Consider the following 22,617-nt stretch of genomic DNA (forward strand, 5'->3'; position numbering starts at 1 on the left):
GTCTTCAGAGTTTCAGAAGAGATGTCGATTAAGATCTCGATGTGAACTCAAACATTTCTCATCAAATTGACCCAAATCCAGATTGTTTTACCTCGACAATCCACATACTACATAAACTTTTCATTTGTTTCACCAGTTACAATCTCGTTCGTCTCTTTTATTTCTCATCAGCAATTTTTAGGAGAAACATGTCTAAATTGATACTTAAATGAGACAACTCATATTTTCTCTCTAGTAAATCACGCTGGTGTCTTGGAGAGTCAGTAAAGAGATCTCGTTTGTGTTTTTCTTTCACTCTGGACTGAATATGACAGTAAAAGCCGCCTGAAGCTCAGCTGAACATCACTATTGCGTAAACACGACCCCTGATGCTCCTTCAGCCGAGAGGAGCAGTCGCTCCGTCACAGCATCCGAGGAAATAGAAAGGGAGGGTTGGTACCCGTCTGCAGATGGACATAGTGGGAGTGAGTTGGCCGGACAGTATGAGGAGAGCAGGAACAGCCAATGGGATGAAAGCGGCACAGGAGGAGACGGAGAGCGCGTCCAAACCTGCAGCCTAATCCACCTCGCAGTTCTCAGGACAGAAATATGAGTCTCATTACAACTGTGACAATCTGTTTCTCGTACTCCACGACCACACTGATCGACACTGCAGAGGAATGCCAGAGATCGCTTCACTTCTGTGCACACATGGGTTCTGTGTTTCTGCAGTTCAGAGGTTGGACACAGTGGAACGATTAAGCAACGAGAACGATTCGCCGCGATGGTGGAAAAGCGTTTTAAGTGAATTTATATTTACACTGACACTAAAATGTAGATTAAACGTGTACTTTCTTATTTTTTGTTTAAAAGAAGTATATAGCACACTTGAAAAGCGTATTACCAAGCAGTTAAATAGTCTACACTACACGGCACTGATGTAGTGTGTGAACTCTCAGATTCATATTTGCAGAAATGACATGTCAAATATGAACATGTTATAAATCCCTTTACATTTCGCACATAACGCGTCAAATCAAGAAAATCAACACCTGTGCGCTCAACAGAATAAACAACGATGCAGTAATCTGCATGATTTGTTCCCGCTGCAGTGCATGCTGGGAAACGGAGACAAGCATCCAGCACCACCAATATCACTGTGGCTCTGCGCCAACATCCGGTGAGCTGCCTACGTAGAGTGCACTTTAAGGGCGTGCTCAAGACACAATGGCACACACGAAGACCACACCAAAAAAAAAAAACTACGCAAGAAACCTCATCTCAGTGGTTCATTGTGTTGGTTTAACTACACTTTGTGGTTGTTTGTACTTTGTAGGTCACAGGACACACAGGTCAAAGGATAAGTGCCAGCATGATGGATGTAATGTGTCCAAACCACACCAATTTACACACCCGCATATCTACAAAACATACTTCATGTATGTAAGTTCTTCTTTAAATACAGTAAATATACTGTGAAAGTGCGGGACTAACTAAAACTTTAAACCGTGCTACAAGTATTGAACTAGTGAACTATCAGTAGTAGTAAAGTTGTAGCACAAAAGAAAAATGTACTTCTGAACTAGCTGTGTAATTTTAATTTACTACACTGTTATAAATTAAAAAGTAAACCAGTTTAGTCCCAAGCACTATTGAAATAGTACACTGAAAAAAAAACAACAAATAGGATTTTTTGTGTTCATTTGCGCAAGTTTTTGCATACAGTTTTTTCAAGTAAATTTTGCAGTTTAAAGTAAAAATTACATTTTTATTGTGTTAAGGTTTTGCACACAGTTTTTTTAAAAGTGAAAGTCAGGCTGGAGACACTGCCAGCAATCTATAAGCGCAACGGGTGCTTGATAAAACTGCACAAATGTTCATTGTTGATTATTATAGTTAACTATCAATGTCAATAATAGGCATAACTTGCACTCATAAGTGTGACCCAGTGTGTGAAAACAAGGCTTAAAATCTAGTTATTAGTGACGAGCATCAGAGTTTGATTTTAACCATTTATTTCAATATGATTTACTGTAAGGCCTTGACACGGCCTTAGTCAAACTAAATCAAAATCTTAAGATTATACTTTCACAGGATATTCTTTACATTATGTTGGTTGCCCTGCTGAAAAATTAATAGAACCCTGCCCAAAACACAAGAGATGCAGATGGGAATCAATAGAACACCCAATACTTTTTTATTTTGTAAGAGAAAAAATAGTGGAAACCACTAGAATTAACGTAATACTATTGTTTTACAAGGGTTTATGTAGAAACAGTACATCACAAATAAATGACTTTATAGCTGAGTTTTCACATGGATCACAAATGTGCATTGAAAATTGCCAGCTGATAAAACCTGTGCTTTGGGGACTGTATATATCTGAGGCTAAATGGAACTCTTAACTGACTGATTTAGACAGTCATTAAAGCGGCCCTAACACACGCAGTTTCTGCCCATCTCATATTAATCTTGAGTACCTATACAGTAGTATTGCATACTTTGTATCTTCAAAGAGTATTTAGTTTGATCACATTTATAAAAGATAGAAACAGCTGTACGATTATTTCCGAAAGCATACGGCGGGGGGGAGGGGTAGGCTGAACTAAAGCACGTGCGCCAACAAAACACACTCACCGCATGCGGTTCATGTCCGGCATCTTTTAGCGCTGGGACGGCTCCATATATCAGTTTCAAACCATCTCCAAATCCAGCGTTATATCCACCGTATATATAACATCCATCACCCAAATGCAGTGAACAAACAAACACCTGAACTTCTCTCTCTCTCTCTCTCTCTCTCTCTCTCTCTCTCTCTCTCTCTCGCTCTCTCTCCTGCACACAAGTGAAAGTGACGTCTGCGCATACATGCTCCTTCTCCTGCTCTCTTTGCTGCCGCGTGCTTTTCCGGGAGAATTGTCCAATAAGGGACTAAGAAAAACTGTTACGAAACAGTTTTATATGTTCGAAAAAAACTTTCCGAAACCTGTCCGATCGCTGGGGGAGTGTATCGAGCACAGAAATACAGCGTAATACGCCCAACTCGTGTTTGGACAAGTTGACCATGTTAAGCATGAGAAGACAGCACGTTTAACATTGTAAAGAAGTCAGAATGCATGACACACCGTTGCACCACCCCTTTAACAAAACAAGCAAGTCCCCCCAGCCGTCGTTGGCTAGCTTGCAAAACATCTTTCAGAATGCTCTTGGTGACATATAGAGGTGTGGTGGTGCTCATGGGCTGTCGATCTGGGACGGATGAGGCTGGGGGGATCAGAGTATACTCACTACAAAAAACTAGACTACACCACTGGGTGTATGTCACAGTTATTGTGTTGGCAGGGGATTTTCCATCCTACAGAGCTAAAGTACCTCAGTCAGATTGTAAGTCCCCCGTAAAACCGTTCTGAATTATGAATAAGTATGACTCAGAAATAGATAAACATCTGAGCAATGATGGGTGGATGGAGACAGAGTCTCGCAGCGACACTTAAGGAAGGAGAGAGAGCGTGTCACTCATTTAGCTGGCGTGATTGAATATGGACACGAGGCTATTTAAAGATGAAGACACATCACACAGAGAACTGCCAAAGAAACAAGACATTAAAATATACGCCAGACAGCCGAACGTTTTTCATTTCTTTAAATTTTTTCAGAGCAGTACCCGTGTTTTTGTAGTGATGTTGTTTGGAGTTATTGAATAATATTATAAGATCGTCAGAATGAAAATTGTAAATGCTCTCTCATTTGTAAGTCGCTCTGGATAAAAGCATCAGCTAAAGGGATGAATGTAAATGGAGAATCTCTCATTGATCATTTACTGGAAAAGCAAAACATAATTGACTCACATATTTTGTTGAAAAGTGCTGACGAGAAAACTACTTATCACTGTAATGATCGAGTCGTTTTTGTAAATGTGTCAGTCTGATGTCTAATGAATTTTAATGTGAATGAGAACATCAGGATTACAAGAGATTTCATATTCTGAGTTTAAGAAAAACAAACAGGAGCAAACAGGTGAGCTGTACACAGTGTTATTCTCTTCTTTTTTACATATATACTTAAGTAAATGAAGTAAAGATCATGTATATTTGAAGTACAGTACATTTTATGTAATAAGTATGTCAAGGTACTTGTAGTAGTGTACTTGTAAGTGTACTACATTGGACTAAATAGGCCCACTTTGTATTTAAAAAGTATATAAAAATATCCTTGTAAGTGTACTTTGAGTACAGTTTACAGTGATGTTTTCTATTTACTGCATCTATACTACAAGTGAACCTATACTGATAGTTTACTAGTTCAATACTTGTAGCACACTTTTAGTTAATGAAAGTATAGGCATTAAAGAATATTCTCAGAAAACTATTACTTCGGTAGTGTCTATAACCGGCAACAACATAAAGTGGCCCAAACTTAATTTTGGGTAGACCCTCCGCAAAGAATCAATAACCGTTGAGGACTTTTAATGTAATTTAATACAATTAATACACAATAAAATATTCATATTAATTAATACACATTTAATTTTAAATAAATTGATATATTATAACCAACTTCAGGCCAGGCGCGTACGTCCGATGAAAGCATTTTTTAAAGAATATTTGGAATACTTTATTATACTTTATACCTCTATCAAAAGAGAATAAGTATAGCATGCTTAGTACAGTAGACTAAAAGTAGCCTATACTTTCTTATTTTTAGTTTAAAAGATGTACACCCATAGCACACTTCTTAGGTAAAGTTTTTGATGTGTAATGATATTGTGATATCACATTTCTACCTTGTCTTATAAGAAGCTTTAAGATTCTGCTGCTTTTACAAACTACTTCTGCTTCCCAGCAGCATCCGTGCTGCACTAAAGAGGCCAAATGAATTGAATCTGTCATAAATAAGAGAATATATGCTGGGAGGAGCAGCCTTTGACTCTTAATGATACACAACAAAAGACGCCACATAAGACAGCCTGAAGCTATTCTGAAAAACCATTTCCATCGCTGGCTTGCTGGAGGGACACTGAGTATTCAGACCTCTATTCAATGTGATGTGAATTTAATGTGGCGGAGAAGTGGCGTGTAGACCTGGGCGAGCGAGAGAGAGAGAGAGAGAGACTGTCTGATGCAAAATAATGTCCTTATCCGCTCTAGCCATAAAAGCACAGAGAGAAAGTGTGGACGGCATTAGATGTCTGAAGATTTTTCGTGAATGTAACTTACTGTAGTCAGCCGAATGTACTGAACAAAAATGAATGTGTTGAATAAATCTTTCTCACTTATTACAAATGATCTCTGTGTTAGTGGGAATATTCAGCTGGTATTTCTCGCCTATTTGTGAAGAGGTCATGAATTCACTCGCAGTCTCTTGAAACTGCACCCGTCACCTGAAGACGTTCATGAGTTTGTTTCCTATATATTTTTCTCTTTAGTGGCTTAATATTCACCACATGGAGTTCTGGAGAGAGGTAACACTCAAGGTGTGTGAGTAAACACAGATGTTTTATTAAACAGATGATTTTATTCACCAGCTTCACAGTAGTGGTCAAAAGTGATGTCCAACTTTGGAACATTGACGTCTTTGCCTTTTATTCAAATTAAAGATGTAATAAACATGTATCTGTATGTGTAAATCGAAGCTCAGCTTTCATAAGAATTAAAGAGGTTTGGCAAAAAAATCCATCACATGAGTCAACTCAGTCTCAAGGCAGTTCGTGACATAGTCGCGACATTTACAATCTATTAATTCATGTTCATGGACACGAATTCCACTTTCTTTTTCATGCCAGTCAGCACGATTTCTTTTCAGTGTCACTGGCATGACTTTTTTTCGTGCCCTCAGCACAATTTTCAATACTGTATATGCTTATAACATGATACAAGAGGAAGCTACCCCTTACCTCACCTCGCTAGTAAAAAACTAGAGGATATACAACATATGAATAACTGTTAAAACTCAACTCAATGTTTGGCTAATTTGGCTTTCTGACAAGTTATTTTGTCCGATAAACACCTCTAAATGTCAAAACTATGTCAAACTAACAGAACCATCAAGAACCTCCACTCTGAGATACTCTTATAGAAACGGTTTGAAGGCAGATTAAATATACATTAAAGCTTCTTGCGAACATAAATAGGATATTCAATGCTACTTTCTCCAGTCCGTAGCACTTCTGTGAAATCCTGCCGTGTCGTTCTCTCACACGCGCTGAACACTCCCACAAAGCTTCATCCTAAATCTCAGTGTAGAACAAGGACTGAAGAGTTGGTTCTCTCTCTCTCTCTCTCTCTCAATAAATTTACAATAAATTCTAAAGGTATAGTTCAAAAAATGAAATTATTCATCCTCGTGACTTTCTTTCTTCTACAGAACACAAAAGAAGATATTTTGAAGAATGTTAATAACCAAACAACTCTGAACCCCATTGATTTCCATCGAATGAACACAAATCCACTGAGACGTTTCTCGAAATATCTCCTTTTGTGTTCCACTGAAGAAAGAGTCACATACAGATTTACAACCACATGAGAGAGAATAAACGATGATGGAACTTATAGATCTTTGAGTGAACTGTCCCTTTAACTCGTGTCATCAATCTTACTGTATGAATACACGAGTCAAAGACCAACACAACCTCATGGCAGAACTCTTTTACGCGGTGGCTCATGCATATAACTTCTTTCAATCTCATTTGTAGGTTTTTGTCTGATCTGCTTTCGGTCAGTCACGGGTTTAGAGGCGTGGCTTCATTATTGCGTTCTTCTATCATTTTTTGTACACTTTACATCCAACATTCATACGTACAGTACAAGCCTAACCCACGTGAAAAGGCAACTCATAAAATAGTGTATTCCTGTGAGATCATGCTGAGAAGACATCTGAAGATACAGAGCCACTGCAGTACTGAGTGATGTGACTCAATGTTAGTGTTTCAACAGCATCTGCCACCCTCCCAGTGAACCAGTGCCTGTCGAATCAGCAGAAAACAAGCATGAATCAGCCCGAGAGGTTTCCAGACGGAGAATACAACTCATACGGGCCTTCGTTTCAAACTCTCTGTATCTGTAAGACATCAGTTCCACTTCATCTCATCGCTCGAAACACAACAACGTTTAACAAAAGAGAAGATTTGATCACTCGCACAGATTTGTAGGCAAAAATCCACAGCAACGTTCATAGTTATAAAAACGTTCTTCGACGAGGAAAAGTGCTAAGCGCCAAGTTAGGGTCTGAGCAGACGTACGCACTTTTGCTTGTCCGAGTGCTGTAGGTTTTTGGAAATATAAGTCATTCTTGCCGCTCGTAAAGGATTTGGACGTTGAGGATCTTTCATATATCAATGACCTGAATTAGACATCATTAAAATGCGGAGATCTGAAACTCTTAGCTGCACGCAATTTCCAACACAGTCTCACGGGAATTTGTGACATTGTCACGAACTGTAATCTATTAGTTCATGTTTACTGACACGAATTTCCCCCTTTTGTCGTGTCAGTCAGCACGACTTTCAATCTAATGTATTTTAATACACGGTATATTTCATATGTATAAAATATATATCAACGCAATCTGATGGGAAAAGATGGATCATTCGTGTGAATTCCTATTTCCTATGATCTCATTGGTATGTCTTTTTAGGATTTGACTTTTCCCCTGTGACGTTAGGTTTAGGGGCGGGGTTAAGGGAGCCATTTATCGTTGTTTTGCCACCTCGTGAAACTCGCGTTTTTGGCAAAATTTGCCTTTGAGGCTGTGATTTTAGGGTTTGAGGTGAAGTAAGGTGTTGGTTAGCCAACTCCTAAAATATGTACGACTTCTTTTGGTATCAGGTTATAATATATAAATGAAAAAACATGCAGTCTGTGTATTGAAAGTCGTGCGGTGTGACACGAAAAGAAAGTCGTGCTGAGTGACATTAAAAAAAGGTCGTGCTCACCGACACGAAAAAATGGGGATATTCGTGTCCAAGAACACGAATTAATAGATTCCAAATTTCTTGTCTACTCCATGAACTGCTGTGAGACTGGGTTGCAATTTCACGACCGTTTGCGATAACTTCACATCTGATAGAGAGGCCTACACTCTAAAAAAAATCACGTAAAAAAACGGATAAAGTACTGGCAGAAAATTACCAGTACATTTCCCATTTATTTTACGGACATTTCTGTTAATGCTGAAATGTTATTTAATGCAGTGCAAAATGTAAAATACAGGTAAAACAACTGTAAAAAATGAATACGTAGAATTCCTTCATATTAATACAGTATATTGTGCCCTGTTTTTACGGATTTTTTTTAGAGTGTACACGCGTTTTCTGTGCGTACGTTCGTTCTATGAATCACACGTACGCACTTTGGGAAATGATCGTAAAATCAAATTTAGGATTGTTTCTACACAATATTCTATAAATGAGGCCCAAGTCTCTATAAAAATTCAAACAATTGAATGTTTTGGCATTGCATTGACCAATCGACTGTCTTGACTTCCAACCCTCTCAGGATGAAAGTAATGGATCTCTCTCTGCTCACCCGGCTCACGTTACCTTCTGTCAGGTGTAGAGACGTCTCAGGTAACACACCAGCTACTTTAGCTCACTTTGTTTGCTGTGGTTCTTGCCCCAGTTTTTCATTTACTGTGACTTGGCACTACCTCCCGCGCATCACTGAAACAAGTGTGAAATAAACGTCTTCTCTGTTGTAAATGCTGGTGAATTACCTTCCCTTTGGGTGATGACGCTGCGGCGGTATTTGAAGCTGAAAGCGATTTCCATATACACATGCATCATTCATGAGCTCTGCTCTGAGCCAGTTTTCCTCCTAAAACAACAAGCTTTAAGAAAGGTCAAATCTCCAGTGGCAAATGAAAGGGTGAGACCTTACAATGATGAGGTTCATTAGAAAAATAAAGGTTCTCCGAAGGAGAAGCTCAAGCTCAAAAACGATGTTCACTGCATTGGGTCCTTTAAGAAAAAGGTTCATTCACGTTACACTTTGTTTCGCAGTTTTAGGTCAACTAATTGTTTCTGGATTGCTTTGAGCAGCACAAAGTTTTGAACTTTGTGGAACTTAAAATGGTTCTCTTGGCCGTGTTTAGAATGTTTTCATAAAACCTGAAAAATGAAGGAAAATGAATTGGAACATTAAGTCAAAGTCAGAGTGAACACATGTTTCCAGTTACGTTCAGCTCAGTATCCAAAGAAGTGCAGAAATGTAAATGCTTCGAAAAGTAAAGATGGTTCTGACAAGCGTCTTCAATCTTGTTCTTATGTTTTATGCCACAATCTAACATTTTTGTTGTTTAATAGAATAGCATGTACCTGTTCCGGCCCTTGGAAGCATATCCTACATACGGGAGTGCCCTCAGCATAACTGATGAAGGAGAATCTATCATCCCTGCGGTCCTTTAAGAACTCCTCCGCCACGGCACCTGTCCACCCCGACCCGTCTGCAGGTCCCTCCTGCCCTATAGCGTCCTCTGTGGACGGGGTACTCCAGTGTCGAAGCCGGTGGGCTCGTAGGCTATTGTTGTCATGTGAGGCATAAGGGGCCGTTTGTCCGCTCATGGGGCTCGTATTAGCCTGTGGCCGGAGCAGCAACACCTTTAGGTCACCGAATAAAACGCAACAGCGGCTTTTCAGCATGCCGTGACCCCCCAGTCTAACCAAGAAGGAAAAAAGTAGTCCAGAAGACACTGTCCGGGCTGAATTTGTGCTCCGAAGTTTGGCGGCCCCTTTTAGTTTAGATTGAAGAATGAATGCATGAAGGCCATTGTATTCCACAAACCTGTCGGCCCTTTAAGTGCAAGCTTCAGTCAAATGCTGTGTCCTCATTTACCTTCCAATTCAATTATTCTCCGTGGGTTCATCAAAAATTCATCCCAGAGGTTAAAAAGGTCAGCAAACAGGTGTCGAAAGCCATACGATTATTCAAGACATTAATGCATCCCTGCTGAGTTTGTAATCCAGCACCTGTTCTCCTAAAGATAAAGACCAGACTGAATGCTTCCAAGTCGCATGTCACACGAGTCCTGAAGCTTCTGCACTACCAGAAATCATTCTCCATGCGGTAAACTTTTAGATTCTTGTCTATGAAGCTCATGCAGGCATAAAGAGCTCGTGCACCTAAAGGTTAAAGCACTACCTCACGCGAAAGCGTGCAATGGTCATTTCAAACACATCTGCAGGTGATGCTGCCGTCTGCACGCGCCACGGTTATATCGTGATTTTTGCCAGACGTTATTCTGCTGCGGTTTCTAGTGAATGTGCTCTCTCAATGCTATCAGACGCTGCGCATCGTCTTCGCGTCGAGGTGCGTGATCCCTCGGGATAATTCACCAGGGAGACATGATCCACGCAGCCGCGAGACCCCTTCCCTCCACATCCACGAGATCCCGGCGGACGGTGTCGGATGCGGCGCTTTCAGCACTCCCCTTCCCGGGACAGCTCCTGAGCAGAACACGTCACGCGGCACGAAGGGATGCAGGAGGAGGGACCACATGATGATGATGATGATGGGCAACTTCACTTCTCATGACTTTCTCTTGAGTTGCCCGTCGCGCCACTTTAATCGATGTGTTTGATCGTCGCAACAACGTCATTTGGTTTGCTTGTTTTCAAATTGGTATTTACACGCATGTGCTTTCGGAAGATGCTTTTGTCTATGTGTGTTCCCAAACTTCTAAACCTAAAGCATTCAACGTAAGTCTTAGAATAGTGTAGTCTACATTATATGCATCATATATGTATATATTGTGCATATAGGCACTTTGAGATTTTAAAGACTTTAAATGATTTTTTGAGATGTAAAGTTCTTAATAAATAAAATGTATTATTATTATATATGTATGTAAATGTTCTAGGTTAATTTAAACCAACGACTAGGAGGGGAATTGTTAAGCTCTTTCGAGTCATGAAAAAAAACACTTTGGCAATAACAACTGCAAACGTTTAAGACACCTTTGCAACCGCGTAGCACCCTCTGACGTATATAGACTTTATTAATAACTAACATTTAATTAATCAACTTTTCAGTTTATATAAGGCACCATGTGGCTGTGAATATTACATAATCATACATACTAATAGCTGTTGTGAACTCAATAACCCCATTGGTACAATGTAAATGTGTACAAATGTTTTGACAATATTATTGCTTTTTTGCTGATGTATATTTCATTTATTGCTTCACAACTGTTTTATGGTTTCATTTTTGCTGAAACTTATGTAATATTCAGTTTAATGGCAGGCAGGCAGGCACTGACGTGTGTAATGAGATGTATGACTTTAATACACTTTCATAAATAAAACAAGACCGACATCTGCTATAAAGTCTTGCTTTATGACATAGACGCGTATAACTCTCTAAGAACAAATGAACAATATCATTACATTACAACAGGCTTGTTAATCCTAGATCCCGCCTTACTGTCACATCCCGTCTTCCCATTGGAGAATGTTAACGTCAATCACATTACATCAAGCACATACGTCTTGTCGTCACGTCCTGTTGCGCGCCGCGTCATTTGAAGTTGTCGCAAAGTTAAGCTCGCTAACCAATATACTTTATTTAGATTGTCACCCGTTTGTTTTGAATTCACATGATAATGTAATAATCGATTGAATGAAATACCTTAGTTACGCTTTATTTTGATGCGATCGGCTGCTGTGGATATCAACGATAGCAACAGAATCGAAGCTGACTGTACAGAGCTAATGTGATATAACATGCAGTGTAGTTCATGTATGAGAGGTCACATGTTCTCTGCTGCTGTAAATGTGTCTAATTGAAATGATAAGTTTGTAAGGGGTTTGAGTTGTAAGAAGTGCAGTAATGTCTGTGAGTTTGACTCCAGAGCAGCAGAGACTCATTGAAGAGAATAGACGGAGAGCTCTAGCCAGAAGAGCTGAGAGACTCGCGCAGGGTAACACACCTCATCTGCCGCCCGGATCTGCTCCAAATAACCCCCCACAACCACAGTCTGTGTCCTACAGTAGCGCAGCAAAGACAAAGCAGGTGTTTACATCCGATCGGACACATCCATGTGCAGCCGTGAAGGATCAAAAGCAGGTGGGCACCAGAAACTGTCACGCGCTTATGAACGTTTGATGTTTTTGGGTTATGGCGATATTTCTTTAACAACTTTACGGTATGTTCTTTTAAATGTCTGGGCAAAAATCATTAAACGCAGTATATTCTATTTTTAAGCAGCACAAAATATTTGGAACGGTAGTAAACAGCATGTCAGGTTAAATCAGTGGCTTCTAAACCTTGCTAAACATGCATTTCTTATCATTAAACTTACGTGCGCATATAAATAGTTTAAATACAGATGAGCAAACAACAAATTAAGCGCAAGCAAAAAATAGCGCAGAACCTGATGGATTCCTACACTTTCTGTCTTTGATGAGACATAAATAAGAGCTGATACCTTGGGAACGGTGTAACAGAAAGTTCTAGTGGTTTATAAAAATGAAACCGCGGTATACCGTGGGCCGGTATTGAGCCCATGCCTAGTGATGACCAATGACCAGTGTTGGGTAAGTTACTCTGAAAAAGTAATTAATTACTAGTTACTAATGACATATTCGATAATGTAATTAGATTACTGTACAAGTTACTCTCTTCAAAAAGTATTTAATTACTTATTACTAATTACTTTCTATATCCTATATCAACCTGGATTAGTTAAGTGATTCAAGGATAGACATGAAACGGCACTTTTAATTCAGTCAAATAAATCATATAAAACTACATAAAGTATTATTATTAATTACAAATGTGAGAATTATACATTAAAGCACGGATTTTGAAGTTAGACTTTGAATTTTGATGTCAATTCCTCTTCTGCACACACACATATTACACAAAGTATTTAGTTTAATTACATCAGAAGTAACTAATTAAATTACAGAAAAATAAGAGTAATCCCTTACTTTACTTTTTCAAGGGAAAAGTAATTAAATTACAGTAACTAATTACTTAGTAACTAGTTACACCCAACACTGCCAATGACTGATGATTTTTACAAACTTTTAGTTCATTTCTGATTTCTGACACAAGAACTAAATAAGCACACTGACTACGACATGAATAGCAACAAATACGTTTGTTTTGGGATGTTACTGTCTGCTAGTTTGTATTGTTTTGTACGTATTGTACTGTATGTATTGTTTTGTGTTTTCATTGCTCAGTAGATTTGATGGAGCTCTCAGTTATGTTTTCTTTAGATATCAGCTTAGTCTCTTATGTTTCTCCTGTAATTGAGTAGAAAAAGAGAAATACAGTAGAAACAGATGAGAGTTGTCCAAATCCATGAAGTGCACTGTATGGGGGTGTAATATGAATATGTAGAGGTAAAACAAGCTGGATTTGGGTCAAATTGGGTCATTTTTGGTAGACTTGGTAGAAACAAATGTCCGTCTATGATGTTTGTTTTTGTCTTTGCTTGGTCAGCTGATTGACAGTAAGGGTTCTTTTGTACCTCCGGCGCCCAAAACTGCCTCTGCGTCCTGCAGCTTTTATGGACAGACGGTCAAAGCACCGACAGGAGAGAAGAGGGCATCTAAAGCCCCTGAAACGGGCGCAGATGTTCCTGCTAAGAAACCTCTGGTGTGTGTTAAAGGAAGATGTGTGTCACATTCAGACCATCGGTTCAGAGTGGAGGTCGGTTATTACGCCGATCTCATTACCGTGTTTAAAAGCATTCCTTCCAAGAATTATGGTGAGTATAGATGACATGCGGTCGAGTTCATATTAGCATTCACCTGAATATTCACTCATCTCATGTCAGTTCATTCATATTTGCATGGAACAAAAAATGCATTTCGAAAGAGTATGTAAAGATGTTATTCGTGCCATCACAGATCCTGCAACAAAGATGTGGAACTTCAGTCTTGAGCACTATCAGATGCTGAGTATGTTGTTTTTCTTGTTACATGTAGATCACGTTTTCCTCTGGTGTTACGTGAGGTCAATGGTGTTTGGTTGCGTTTCAGTGGATCAGGCTGCTGGTTTCCCCTCCGTCTCTCTGAAACCTCTGGATGGGATGGAAGGGCTCAACATTTCAGCGTCCAGCAGTCGACCCAAAGACGGAGCCGCGATGGCGGCTTTGATGAGACTCTGTCAGGGCTGGCAGAAACCAGGTGCCACCATCCAGGGGAAGTGTGTTCTGGTGTCTCGCTCTCGAATGGAGGTGGATATCGGATACCAGGCTGATGTCATTGGAATCTTCAAGCAGATGCCATCCAAATGTTACGGTGAGCGGAAGAGAAATGTGTAAAAGTGAAGAGAAGCACTAATGTTTTCACCGTGTCTACACCGCACGCGACATGACCACCTGCTTGTTCTTAATGGGTTTGTCGCGTCGCGCCGCATCCACTGTGGACAATTTAAAATGATCATGGGTTCTAATCCGTTTCTAATGTCTTTTGTCGTGTCGCGTCCGGCGTAGACACGGCGTTAGGGTTCGAAAAAGAGTTTGTAACTCCAATGTAAAAAGGAAATATTCAGAATGAGGTGGTTTATTTTTACATAACGTTACTCAAGAGCTGGTACTGTAACAGGGTTGCAAAAATTCTCCAAGTGAAACTTCAATCTGTTATTTATGGAGAGATTTGATTTGTGGAAATAAACATTAAAGGTGCAGTTTGTAACAATTTAGCAGTAAAATATCCAAAAACCACGAGGCCAGTGTTATATATTTTGTTCAGCTGAGTACTTACAATATCTCAAATGTTTCCAACTACTCGTAAATCGTGAGAAAATCTCCATTCTAAACAGTGACACGGGGCTGTGCAGTCGCCTGTCAATGGCGTCATATCCGCGTCACCCTTTGTTACGCCTTTACTGACGTAGAAACCGCATGACAACAGTGTCGTGGACAAATGCAAAGGTAGCGTCTAGCAATCCACTAGCTTGTTTCGAGCAGTCACTTATTCCATTTCCAATAGTTCTTTAAACAAAATGACTGAATCCATGCCTGTAATGTTTTAAAACAACTTTTATAGAACATGGAAAGTTCCAGAAAGCTTGACTTGTAATGCACTTTTGTGTTGGTTGTGATTAGACATGAAGAGCAGAAAGTGGAGTTTCTTGCTGGAGGACTATGGAAAACTCGGTGAGTCACCTTCATGTTGTCCGTTTGAACCAGTCCTGACTCTTTGTGTGTTTTGGAAGAGAGTAAGTGCAGTCATTGCATGCTGTGTGATTGAGTGAATCAGAAATCAAAGCAAACAGATTTAGATGTTGTTCTGACGACAGACAAACTTCATGTGCTGCTCCACTGCAGTGTAACTTGTTTAATGGAATAAGATGCGTAGCTCGATCTGCATTACTGGCGTTTTACCGTGGAGAGGGTTTTGGTGGATGTGCGAGGTCAGTTCATGAAGGTCATCATTTGTTCTCTTGTGAACAGTGACTTCACTCAGCAAGCTGTCAGCGGTGGAGATTGAACCTTTACCTCTGGCTGTGATCCAGTCCTTCTCCTCTCAGTTTGAGGAGAGCGAGTCCAGACCTGCTCCTCCTCCTGAGGCCGATCTCTCCGGCGTAGATCCAGAGCTCACGCGCAGCCTCATGCCGTTCCAGAGAGATGGAGTCAAGTATGACTTTTGGGTTCTTACACGCACACGAGAGATCAGAATCACGATCTATTGAACACTTGCACAATATGCAAGGACCTCCCAGAGCAAGTGAAATCTAGAGAGTTAGATGGATGAATATTGAACGAGTAAACAGCGGCGTGTGGTGATGTGTGTTAGTTTCGCAGTGTCCAGAGATGGCCGTCTGCTGTTGGCTGATGACATGGGTTTGGGTAAAACAGTCCAGGCCATCTGTATCGCCGCATACTACAGGAGGGAGTGGCCGTTGCTTGTGGTCGCCCCGTCCTCAGTGCGCTTCACATGGGCCGAGGTAACGCCCCTCTCTTCACAGGCCATAGGTGTGTTCGACGTCATGCGGCGCTGCGCAGACCCATCAAAGGCTGACTTTAAGCGGTGCATGCCGGTTAGAAATTTTGTCCGACTTGAACCGACGCCACGTGACTTTCACGTGTGGCATCAGAGTAGCGCGAGAGCGTTTCGAGAACAGACGGCTAGCTCTGTTGATGACGACGCAGCTTTTCATGATTGGCTAGATACACCGCATGACAACGATCACGTGCGTTTCGGGTTTATTCTAACACCTTCAGTTCAACTAATACTTATTCATTTATGTTTTTAAAGCAGCTAAAACTCTGTTCGTGTAATCATGATAGGGCTGTCACGATTATGAAATTTGGCTGATTATGATGGTTAGTTGTCTGTTTTTGGGCTTTGACATTTAATTCTCATACATTTTTTATTCGGTTTTGAAACGACCATTTTGTTCTGTATATAAGACAGGTTTTTTTTCTTGGAAATACATTGGAAAAAATGGGGTCATCGTATATTTAAGGTGTAGGCTTTTACGTGTCAATAATACAACCACCAAAGCTTTGTAAATTGAGTAAATTGATCAAGGCTGATTTGAAGCCACCATTAAAATGCTATCAGACATAGAAAAGTCCGTTTTTTTCTCACTCAAAAGTTTATTTCTATGTTAATTAAATTTTGGTAGTCTGGTTTTCACACTGAGATTATTCTAAGTAATATTAAATTGTAGGTTTGCAGGTTATTTTTATGGTATATGGTTTAAAGTGATGGATGGTGTTGTGGTGGTACATTTTCCAGTAGTACCATAGGGCCGTCAAACGATTAATCGCGATTAATCGCATCCAGAATAAAAGTTTGTGTTTACATAATATATGTCTGTGTACTGTGCATATTACCTTTGTGTGTATAAACACATACACATACATGCATATATTTAAGAAACATATAAACATTTATTAACTTTTATATTTTATATGTAATTAAAATTATTGGTAAATATCAATAATTCACCTAAAAAATTTAATAAATATATATACATTTATGTGTATGTTTTTGTATTTATTAATACAAAATTAATATGCACAATACACGGACACATATTATGTAAACACCAACTTTTATTCTGGATGTGATAATTATAATGATTATGTGTGCAATAATTGCAATGGTCTGAAACCATCGCCATGAGGTCAAACAATTATTTAATAATCGTGACAGCCCTAAATCATAATAAGTGTGTCGTTTAATAAAATAAAATTGAAACGAATACTGATTTAAATCGGTTGGTAATTTAGTAATATATGCTCTGTTTACTATGGTTTTTAAGGCACACAGTGTTAAGCAGCACATAACATACGCAATATGAAGTGTTTATGGTTTATACTTTTTAATTAAAATGTTTGTTTATTGGACAAAACTACTATCTAATCCATTTTGTTTGCGCTTTGAAAAGGAAACATGGCACGAACGTCACTACGGCAAGCAGCAGGTGTCCGACTTTTTTCAGGTGATACTTTTTCACTCCTCCCTCGACTGCAAGCGGCTAATCTCGCCGATCGGTCTGCAAAGCGCCGCATGAGGTCGAACACACCTACAGTCTTGCTATGTTGAAATTTGTCCAGTCTTGAATTCTGAATGAGAATAACTGATGTGGCCGTCTCATCTTTACTAAATCACTGTGTTTAGCCTCTTGAATGCCTCAGATGTTTTGTGAATATTGCAGAAATGTTTTTGGGAGTTTTCTAGTCACGTCATGTTTCTCATTTTTCTACTCTCACTTTAATCACAACTGATAAGCTCTAGTCACTAATCAAAAACAGAACTTTTAATCAAAGTCACGGAGTGCAGCAGTGACACGTCAGAGGAGACCTGGTCCTCCCTGCTGAGTCTGGTTTCTCCCGAGGGTTTTCTTTTCTCTGTTTATTCATCACTGGAGTTTATTAGAATGGTCTTACTCTTTCTATACCATGAACTGTACTGGATTCTACCCTTTTCTGTTTTTTCTTTGTTTCCTGTTCCTCCTGTAAAGCTGCTTTGAAACAATGCAATGTTGTAAAAGCGATATGTAAATCAAATCAAATTGAATAGATTTTGAAATCGATCTCTATATCCAGTCGTTAATGTTTTTAGGCAAAAGAAGCGTTTGGGAGCCACACGGTAGAAATATAAACACAGATCTGACTTCATGTTTGCCATAATAATAATAAGAGACATCTCGTCATCCTCACTCTTGAAAGCGGCAGCTGTTTCAAGAACGTTTTAACAGACGCTCGATGTGAAATATGATTTATTCATTCATGTTTTGCACAGCGCCACACCTGAGGAAGGACAAGTCCTCTTCTCGCCCAGCGGGGATTCACGAGGGTCTATTTTAAAGTCACACTCTTTACCGCCATGAGCACATGACTCAACCCCCTTAGAGGAAAGACGAATAAGACAAAAAACCTCGAAGCCACACTGAACTCTCTCTCTCTGTGTCTCGCAGGCTTTCCGCCGATGGCTGCCGTCCGTGAGCGCTGACAGTATTAATGTGGTGGTTAAAGGCAAAGACAGCCTCCGCTCGGGTCTCATCAGCATCGTCAGCTACGATCTGCTCAGTAAGATGGACAAACAGCAGCCGTCCAGCCCGTTCAATGTCATCATTATGGTGAGAGATAGCGGAGTCTTCTGGAAAACAACTGTGCAAAGAAACCCAAAGAATTGAGGAAAAAACACACAACACAACACAGCGTCAGTGTAGTGTTCGGTCCTTAAACTTGAAAGTTGAAAAAATCTCTTAGGTGTGCATTCACATTTCTAACCATCTGGATAGATTTGACCCGGATCAGGTTTTTTCCAAAAGAATAATACCCAGAACATGCTAGCGATAGCTTTATAAAGCGAGAGCATAAATGATGACCCTCAGGCTGCAGAAACTGTTTTACAAGTTTGGTTGTGAAGACCTTACGCAACTGTCCCTTCAGACCGCTCCTGACATCTCCGTCAACCTTCAGATGTCTGGACTCTTAAATAAGTGCGTCTGTTTGAAGGCTGTAAACTGAAATCTCTTGATTTTTCGTTCAGGACGAGTCTCACTTTCTGAAGAACGTGAAGACGGCTCGCTGCAGGGCGGCTCTTCCTCTGCTGAAGGTTTGCTGAACTTCAAACAAACACTAAACATTTGTCAAGCGTTTCTGAAGGTTTGGCTCTTCGTGGTCAGCACTCAAAACCTGCTGTTCTACCTAGAGAGCATTTCGGGGCAATTTAGGGACCCGCTGGTTTAGTGCTTGTGATCTGTTCAAAATTACAATGTCAATTACATCACAATTATTTCATGATCAACATGAATGCATAAGTTATCGACATCTGCCAGTGAGTCTTTACGTTCCGCTGCCATATAGCACAACGCTTCTTAAGAAAAGCAATATCTGCCATAAAAAAGAAACCGCTAATAAAATCTCTATGTGATTTGTTTGTTTGTGATGTTTTTAACTCCACATCTGTGTCTGGTGTTGATGGCTCAGGCTGCTAAGAGAGTGATCCTGCTGTCAGGAACGCCGGCCATGTCCCGACCCGCCGAGCTCTACACTCAGATTCAGGCTGTGAGACCGTCTCTCTTCCCACGCTTCCATGACTTTGGGACACGTTACTGTGATGCCAAGCAGGTGAACGCATGAAATCGTTTCAATCCCATATCATCACAAACCTGTAGGAATTCAAATGACACCATTACATTCATCAAGTATTTTGTTGCTCTTTCACACCTCAGGCCATTGAAGTATCAGCTTAGTTTCAGATGCGTCTCCTAAAATTGCTGAGGAGAAATAAAAAATGAGTGTTATTGTTGAAGAGTAGTGTAGAGCTGAAATCATCTGGATTTGGGTAAATGTGATGAGAAATGTTTGCGATCATATTGAGATCTTCAATAATATTGCGGTTTGATTGCAGACGAGACGAATCTGAGCTCCGTTTGACACATTGTTGACATCTCAAACTCTAATGACAGAGACTTCTGTGAGATTTGGGACGTCAGCAAGTTTCCATTTGCTCTCGAATTAATCTCATTGATGTTTAGGAGCAATAACTGAGATGTCATGTGGTGTGTGTTCAGCTTCAGTGGGGGTGGGATTATTCCGGCTCCTGTAACCTGATCGAACTGAAGCTTTTTCTGGAGGAGTCCATCATGCTCAGACGTCTGAAGTCAGAGGTGCTCTCGCAGCTCCCCGCCAAGCAACGCAAGGTGGTTACCGTGACGACAGACGGCATCAACTCCCGCACCAAAGCCGCCCTTAACGCCGCTGCCAAAGAGCTCGCCAAAGGATGCCGCAATGTAAGACAAATCGACATATAAACATTCAACGTTTCTTCAAAGCTGTGATAATATAAGTTGAATTTGTAAAATAACTGGAAGGTTATTTTACCACTAAAAACCACACAGTTCACCTGTAATATGTGGATGCGTTTTCTTGGACTCGTGTTTGTCACTCTTTACTGAACATTCATGAACTTGCAGAAAATTCAAGAGAAAGATGCTCTTCTGGTCTTCTTCAACCACACCGCAGAGGCCAAAATCAAAGCCATCATGTATGTTATAAGAACATGTTTACTTTATTCATCATCATATTTTTTAAGTTTGATTGTCACGTGATTGTAAACGATGATTGTGAGGTGAAGCGTGTGTCTCAGGGAATATATTTCGGACACGTTGGAGTGCGGACGAGAGAAGTTTCTGGTCTTTGCTCATCACAAGCTGGTGCTGGACAGCGTGACCAAAGAGCTCGGCGAGAAGGTTCGGTTCATGTTTGTCATCACATCAGCCACAGGCCGGTCCAGACTGAAACTGCTGACTTATGAAAAGAACTTCTATTTACTATCATTTGGCATGTGGCTTTAGTTTTTTGTGTGGCAGAGGACAGGCGGAGTAACAGATTTATTGGGGGTTTTGGATGTTGATTGTGAGCGCTGGTTCTGTGTTGACACTGTTGTTTTGTGCAGGGAATCAGTTATATTCGGATCGACGGATCGACGCCGTCTGAACAGCGACAGCAGCTGTGTGATAGGTTTCAGTTTAGCACACAGAGTTGTGTGGCTGTTCTCTCCATCACCGCCGCTAACATGGGCCTGACGCTGCACGCCGCTGATCTCGTGGTGTTCGCTGAGCTCTTCTGGAACCCCGGAGTGAGAATTCAATAAACATTCTGAGCAGTGAGGCTGTGTTTACAAGTGTCCACAAACTCAGAAAGATCAATATAAAGAAAATATGTTTGAAATATTGTGACAGTAGCATTCCTATATACATATTTCTATACTATATCTAAATCGAAATTGCTTGAATTTTCTGTTTGTGGGTCCAATCTTAAAGTTATGGAGATTTTATAAGTTGTTTGTTGACCTGCCATCATCAAAAATAATCTAGGAGGACCGCAGCTTCTATAGAATCAGTGTCATTTCAGATGAAGTATGAAAAGCAGAAATGGAGATTGTTGGTCTGAGTCTGATAAAAACATTTCAGTGAGTTATTTGTAATCCGAGGAAAACCTGTAAGACATACAATACACCTGTATTTATATAGCATGGTTTAAAAACAACCAAAGTTGCTTTACAACATGCTATAAGACAATAAAAAGACATGTAATAAATAGGCACAATAAAACATACAGTAAGACATCAAATAGCATAGATACACACAAGCTGTAATATGTGTGGTGTTCATAAAAATGGATGTCAAGGGACATCGAAAGCCAAAGAAAATAAGTAGGTCTTATTTTTAAGACATAACTGCTTAATAAATGTCATTGATGATGTGTTTGTGATCTCCAGGTGTTGATTCAAGCTGAAGATCGTGTGCACAGGATTGGTCAAACCAGTAATGTGGACATTCATTACCTGGTGGCTAAAGGCACTGCAGACGACTACCTGTGGTGTGTGGAATCTGCATTTCATATCTTTGTCCTTTCTACGGGAATTCCAGAGATACTTTAATTGACTATTGATGTTGTTAACGTGATCTGAGTCAGCCTTTTAAAGGGGTCGTTCACGTCACAATTTGCTTTTTGTTGTTCTGTTGAAGACAAAGTGATATATTTTGGAGAATTTAGGAACACAAAGAGTTCTGGGGCACCCTTGACCACCATTTCATTTTTCCTACTAGGGCAGTCAATGATGTCACAGAATTCAAAATTGCTAACATTCTTCCAAATATCTTTTAATTTGAATTTAAACGGGTATGAAATGACAAGCGGCTGAGTGATTGATGACAGAATTTTCATTTTTTCTGCCATTAGAAATAAAAACATTTGCTTCTCTCTTCCAGGCCAATGATTCAAAATAAAATGAATGTTTTAGAGCAGGTGGGCTTGTCTGAATCCAATATTTCGGAGAAAGCTGAATCTGCCAGTTTCCACAGTAAGGTCAGTATGGAGCGGATCTGGTCATTATTAACCTGATTCTACAGTATGTACGTTAGATAAACTGTACTCATGAAAGACAAGAGCTCGCTTGTTCTTCAAACATTTGTAGATGATTTCAGGATTACAGTAGGTATCTTTTTCATGTACTAAACGTGTCTTCTCTTCCTTGTCTTAAATGTGAAATGTTAAAGCTGTTGATACTGTGTATTCCTTCTCTGTTTGTCAGGACCCTCAACAGTTGACCATCACTGAGATGTTCCAGAGGTCTTTTGATGAAGACGAGATGCTTGCATTAATCGATGAAGATCAGTAAGAACACCGGTTCAATAAAAAACAGTTCACTTAAAATAT

The 22,617-nt window shown here is 40.0% G+C and overlaps 2 protein-coding genes across 2 annotated transcripts in view; one reads left to right on the forward strand and one right to left on the reverse strand.

Moving 5' to 3' along the window:
- marchf4b (membrane associated ring-CH-type finger 4b) overlaps positions 1-10,070 on the reverse strand; it is an 18,295-nt gene extending 8,225 nt beyond the window's left edge. The window contains 2 exon segments of the mRNA XM_057335348.1: positions 9,293-9,764; positions 10,018-10,070. Of these exon segments, the coding sequence (XP_057191331.1) occupies positions 9,293-9,764; positions 10,018-10,070 (525 nt within the window).
- A 663-nt stretch (positions 10,071-10,733) lies between these two features.
- On the forward strand, positions 10,734-22,614 carry smarcal1 (SWI/SNF related, matrix associated, actin dependent regulator of chromatin, subfamily a-like 1). Its single transcript, XM_057336445.1, has 17 exons — positions 10,734-12,038; positions 13,425-13,692; positions 13,835-13,885; positions 13,967-14,227; positions 15,037-15,087; positions 15,385-15,568; positions 15,728-15,878; positions 18,363-18,524; positions 18,941-19,006; positions 19,381-19,521; positions 19,968-20,186; positions 20,370-20,440; positions 20,543-20,645; positions 20,852-21,034; positions 21,677-21,777; positions 22,170-22,266; positions 22,493-22,614. Exons 1-17 carry the CDS (start codon positions 11,802-11,804, stop codon positions 22,577-22,579), a joined length of 2,433 nt encoding a protein of 810 aa, XP_057192428.1. The 5' UTR covers positions 10,734-11,801; the 3' UTR covers positions 22,580-22,614.
- Positions 22,615-22,617: the final 3 nt, after the last annotated feature.

This window comes from Triplophysa rosa, linkage group LG6 (assembly GCF_024868665.1).
Source record: "Triplophysa rosa linkage group LG6, Trosa_1v2, whole genome shotgun sequence".
Lineage (NCBI taxonomy): Eukaryota > Metazoa > Chordata > Actinopteri > Cypriniformes > Nemacheilidae > Triplophysa > Triplophysa rosa.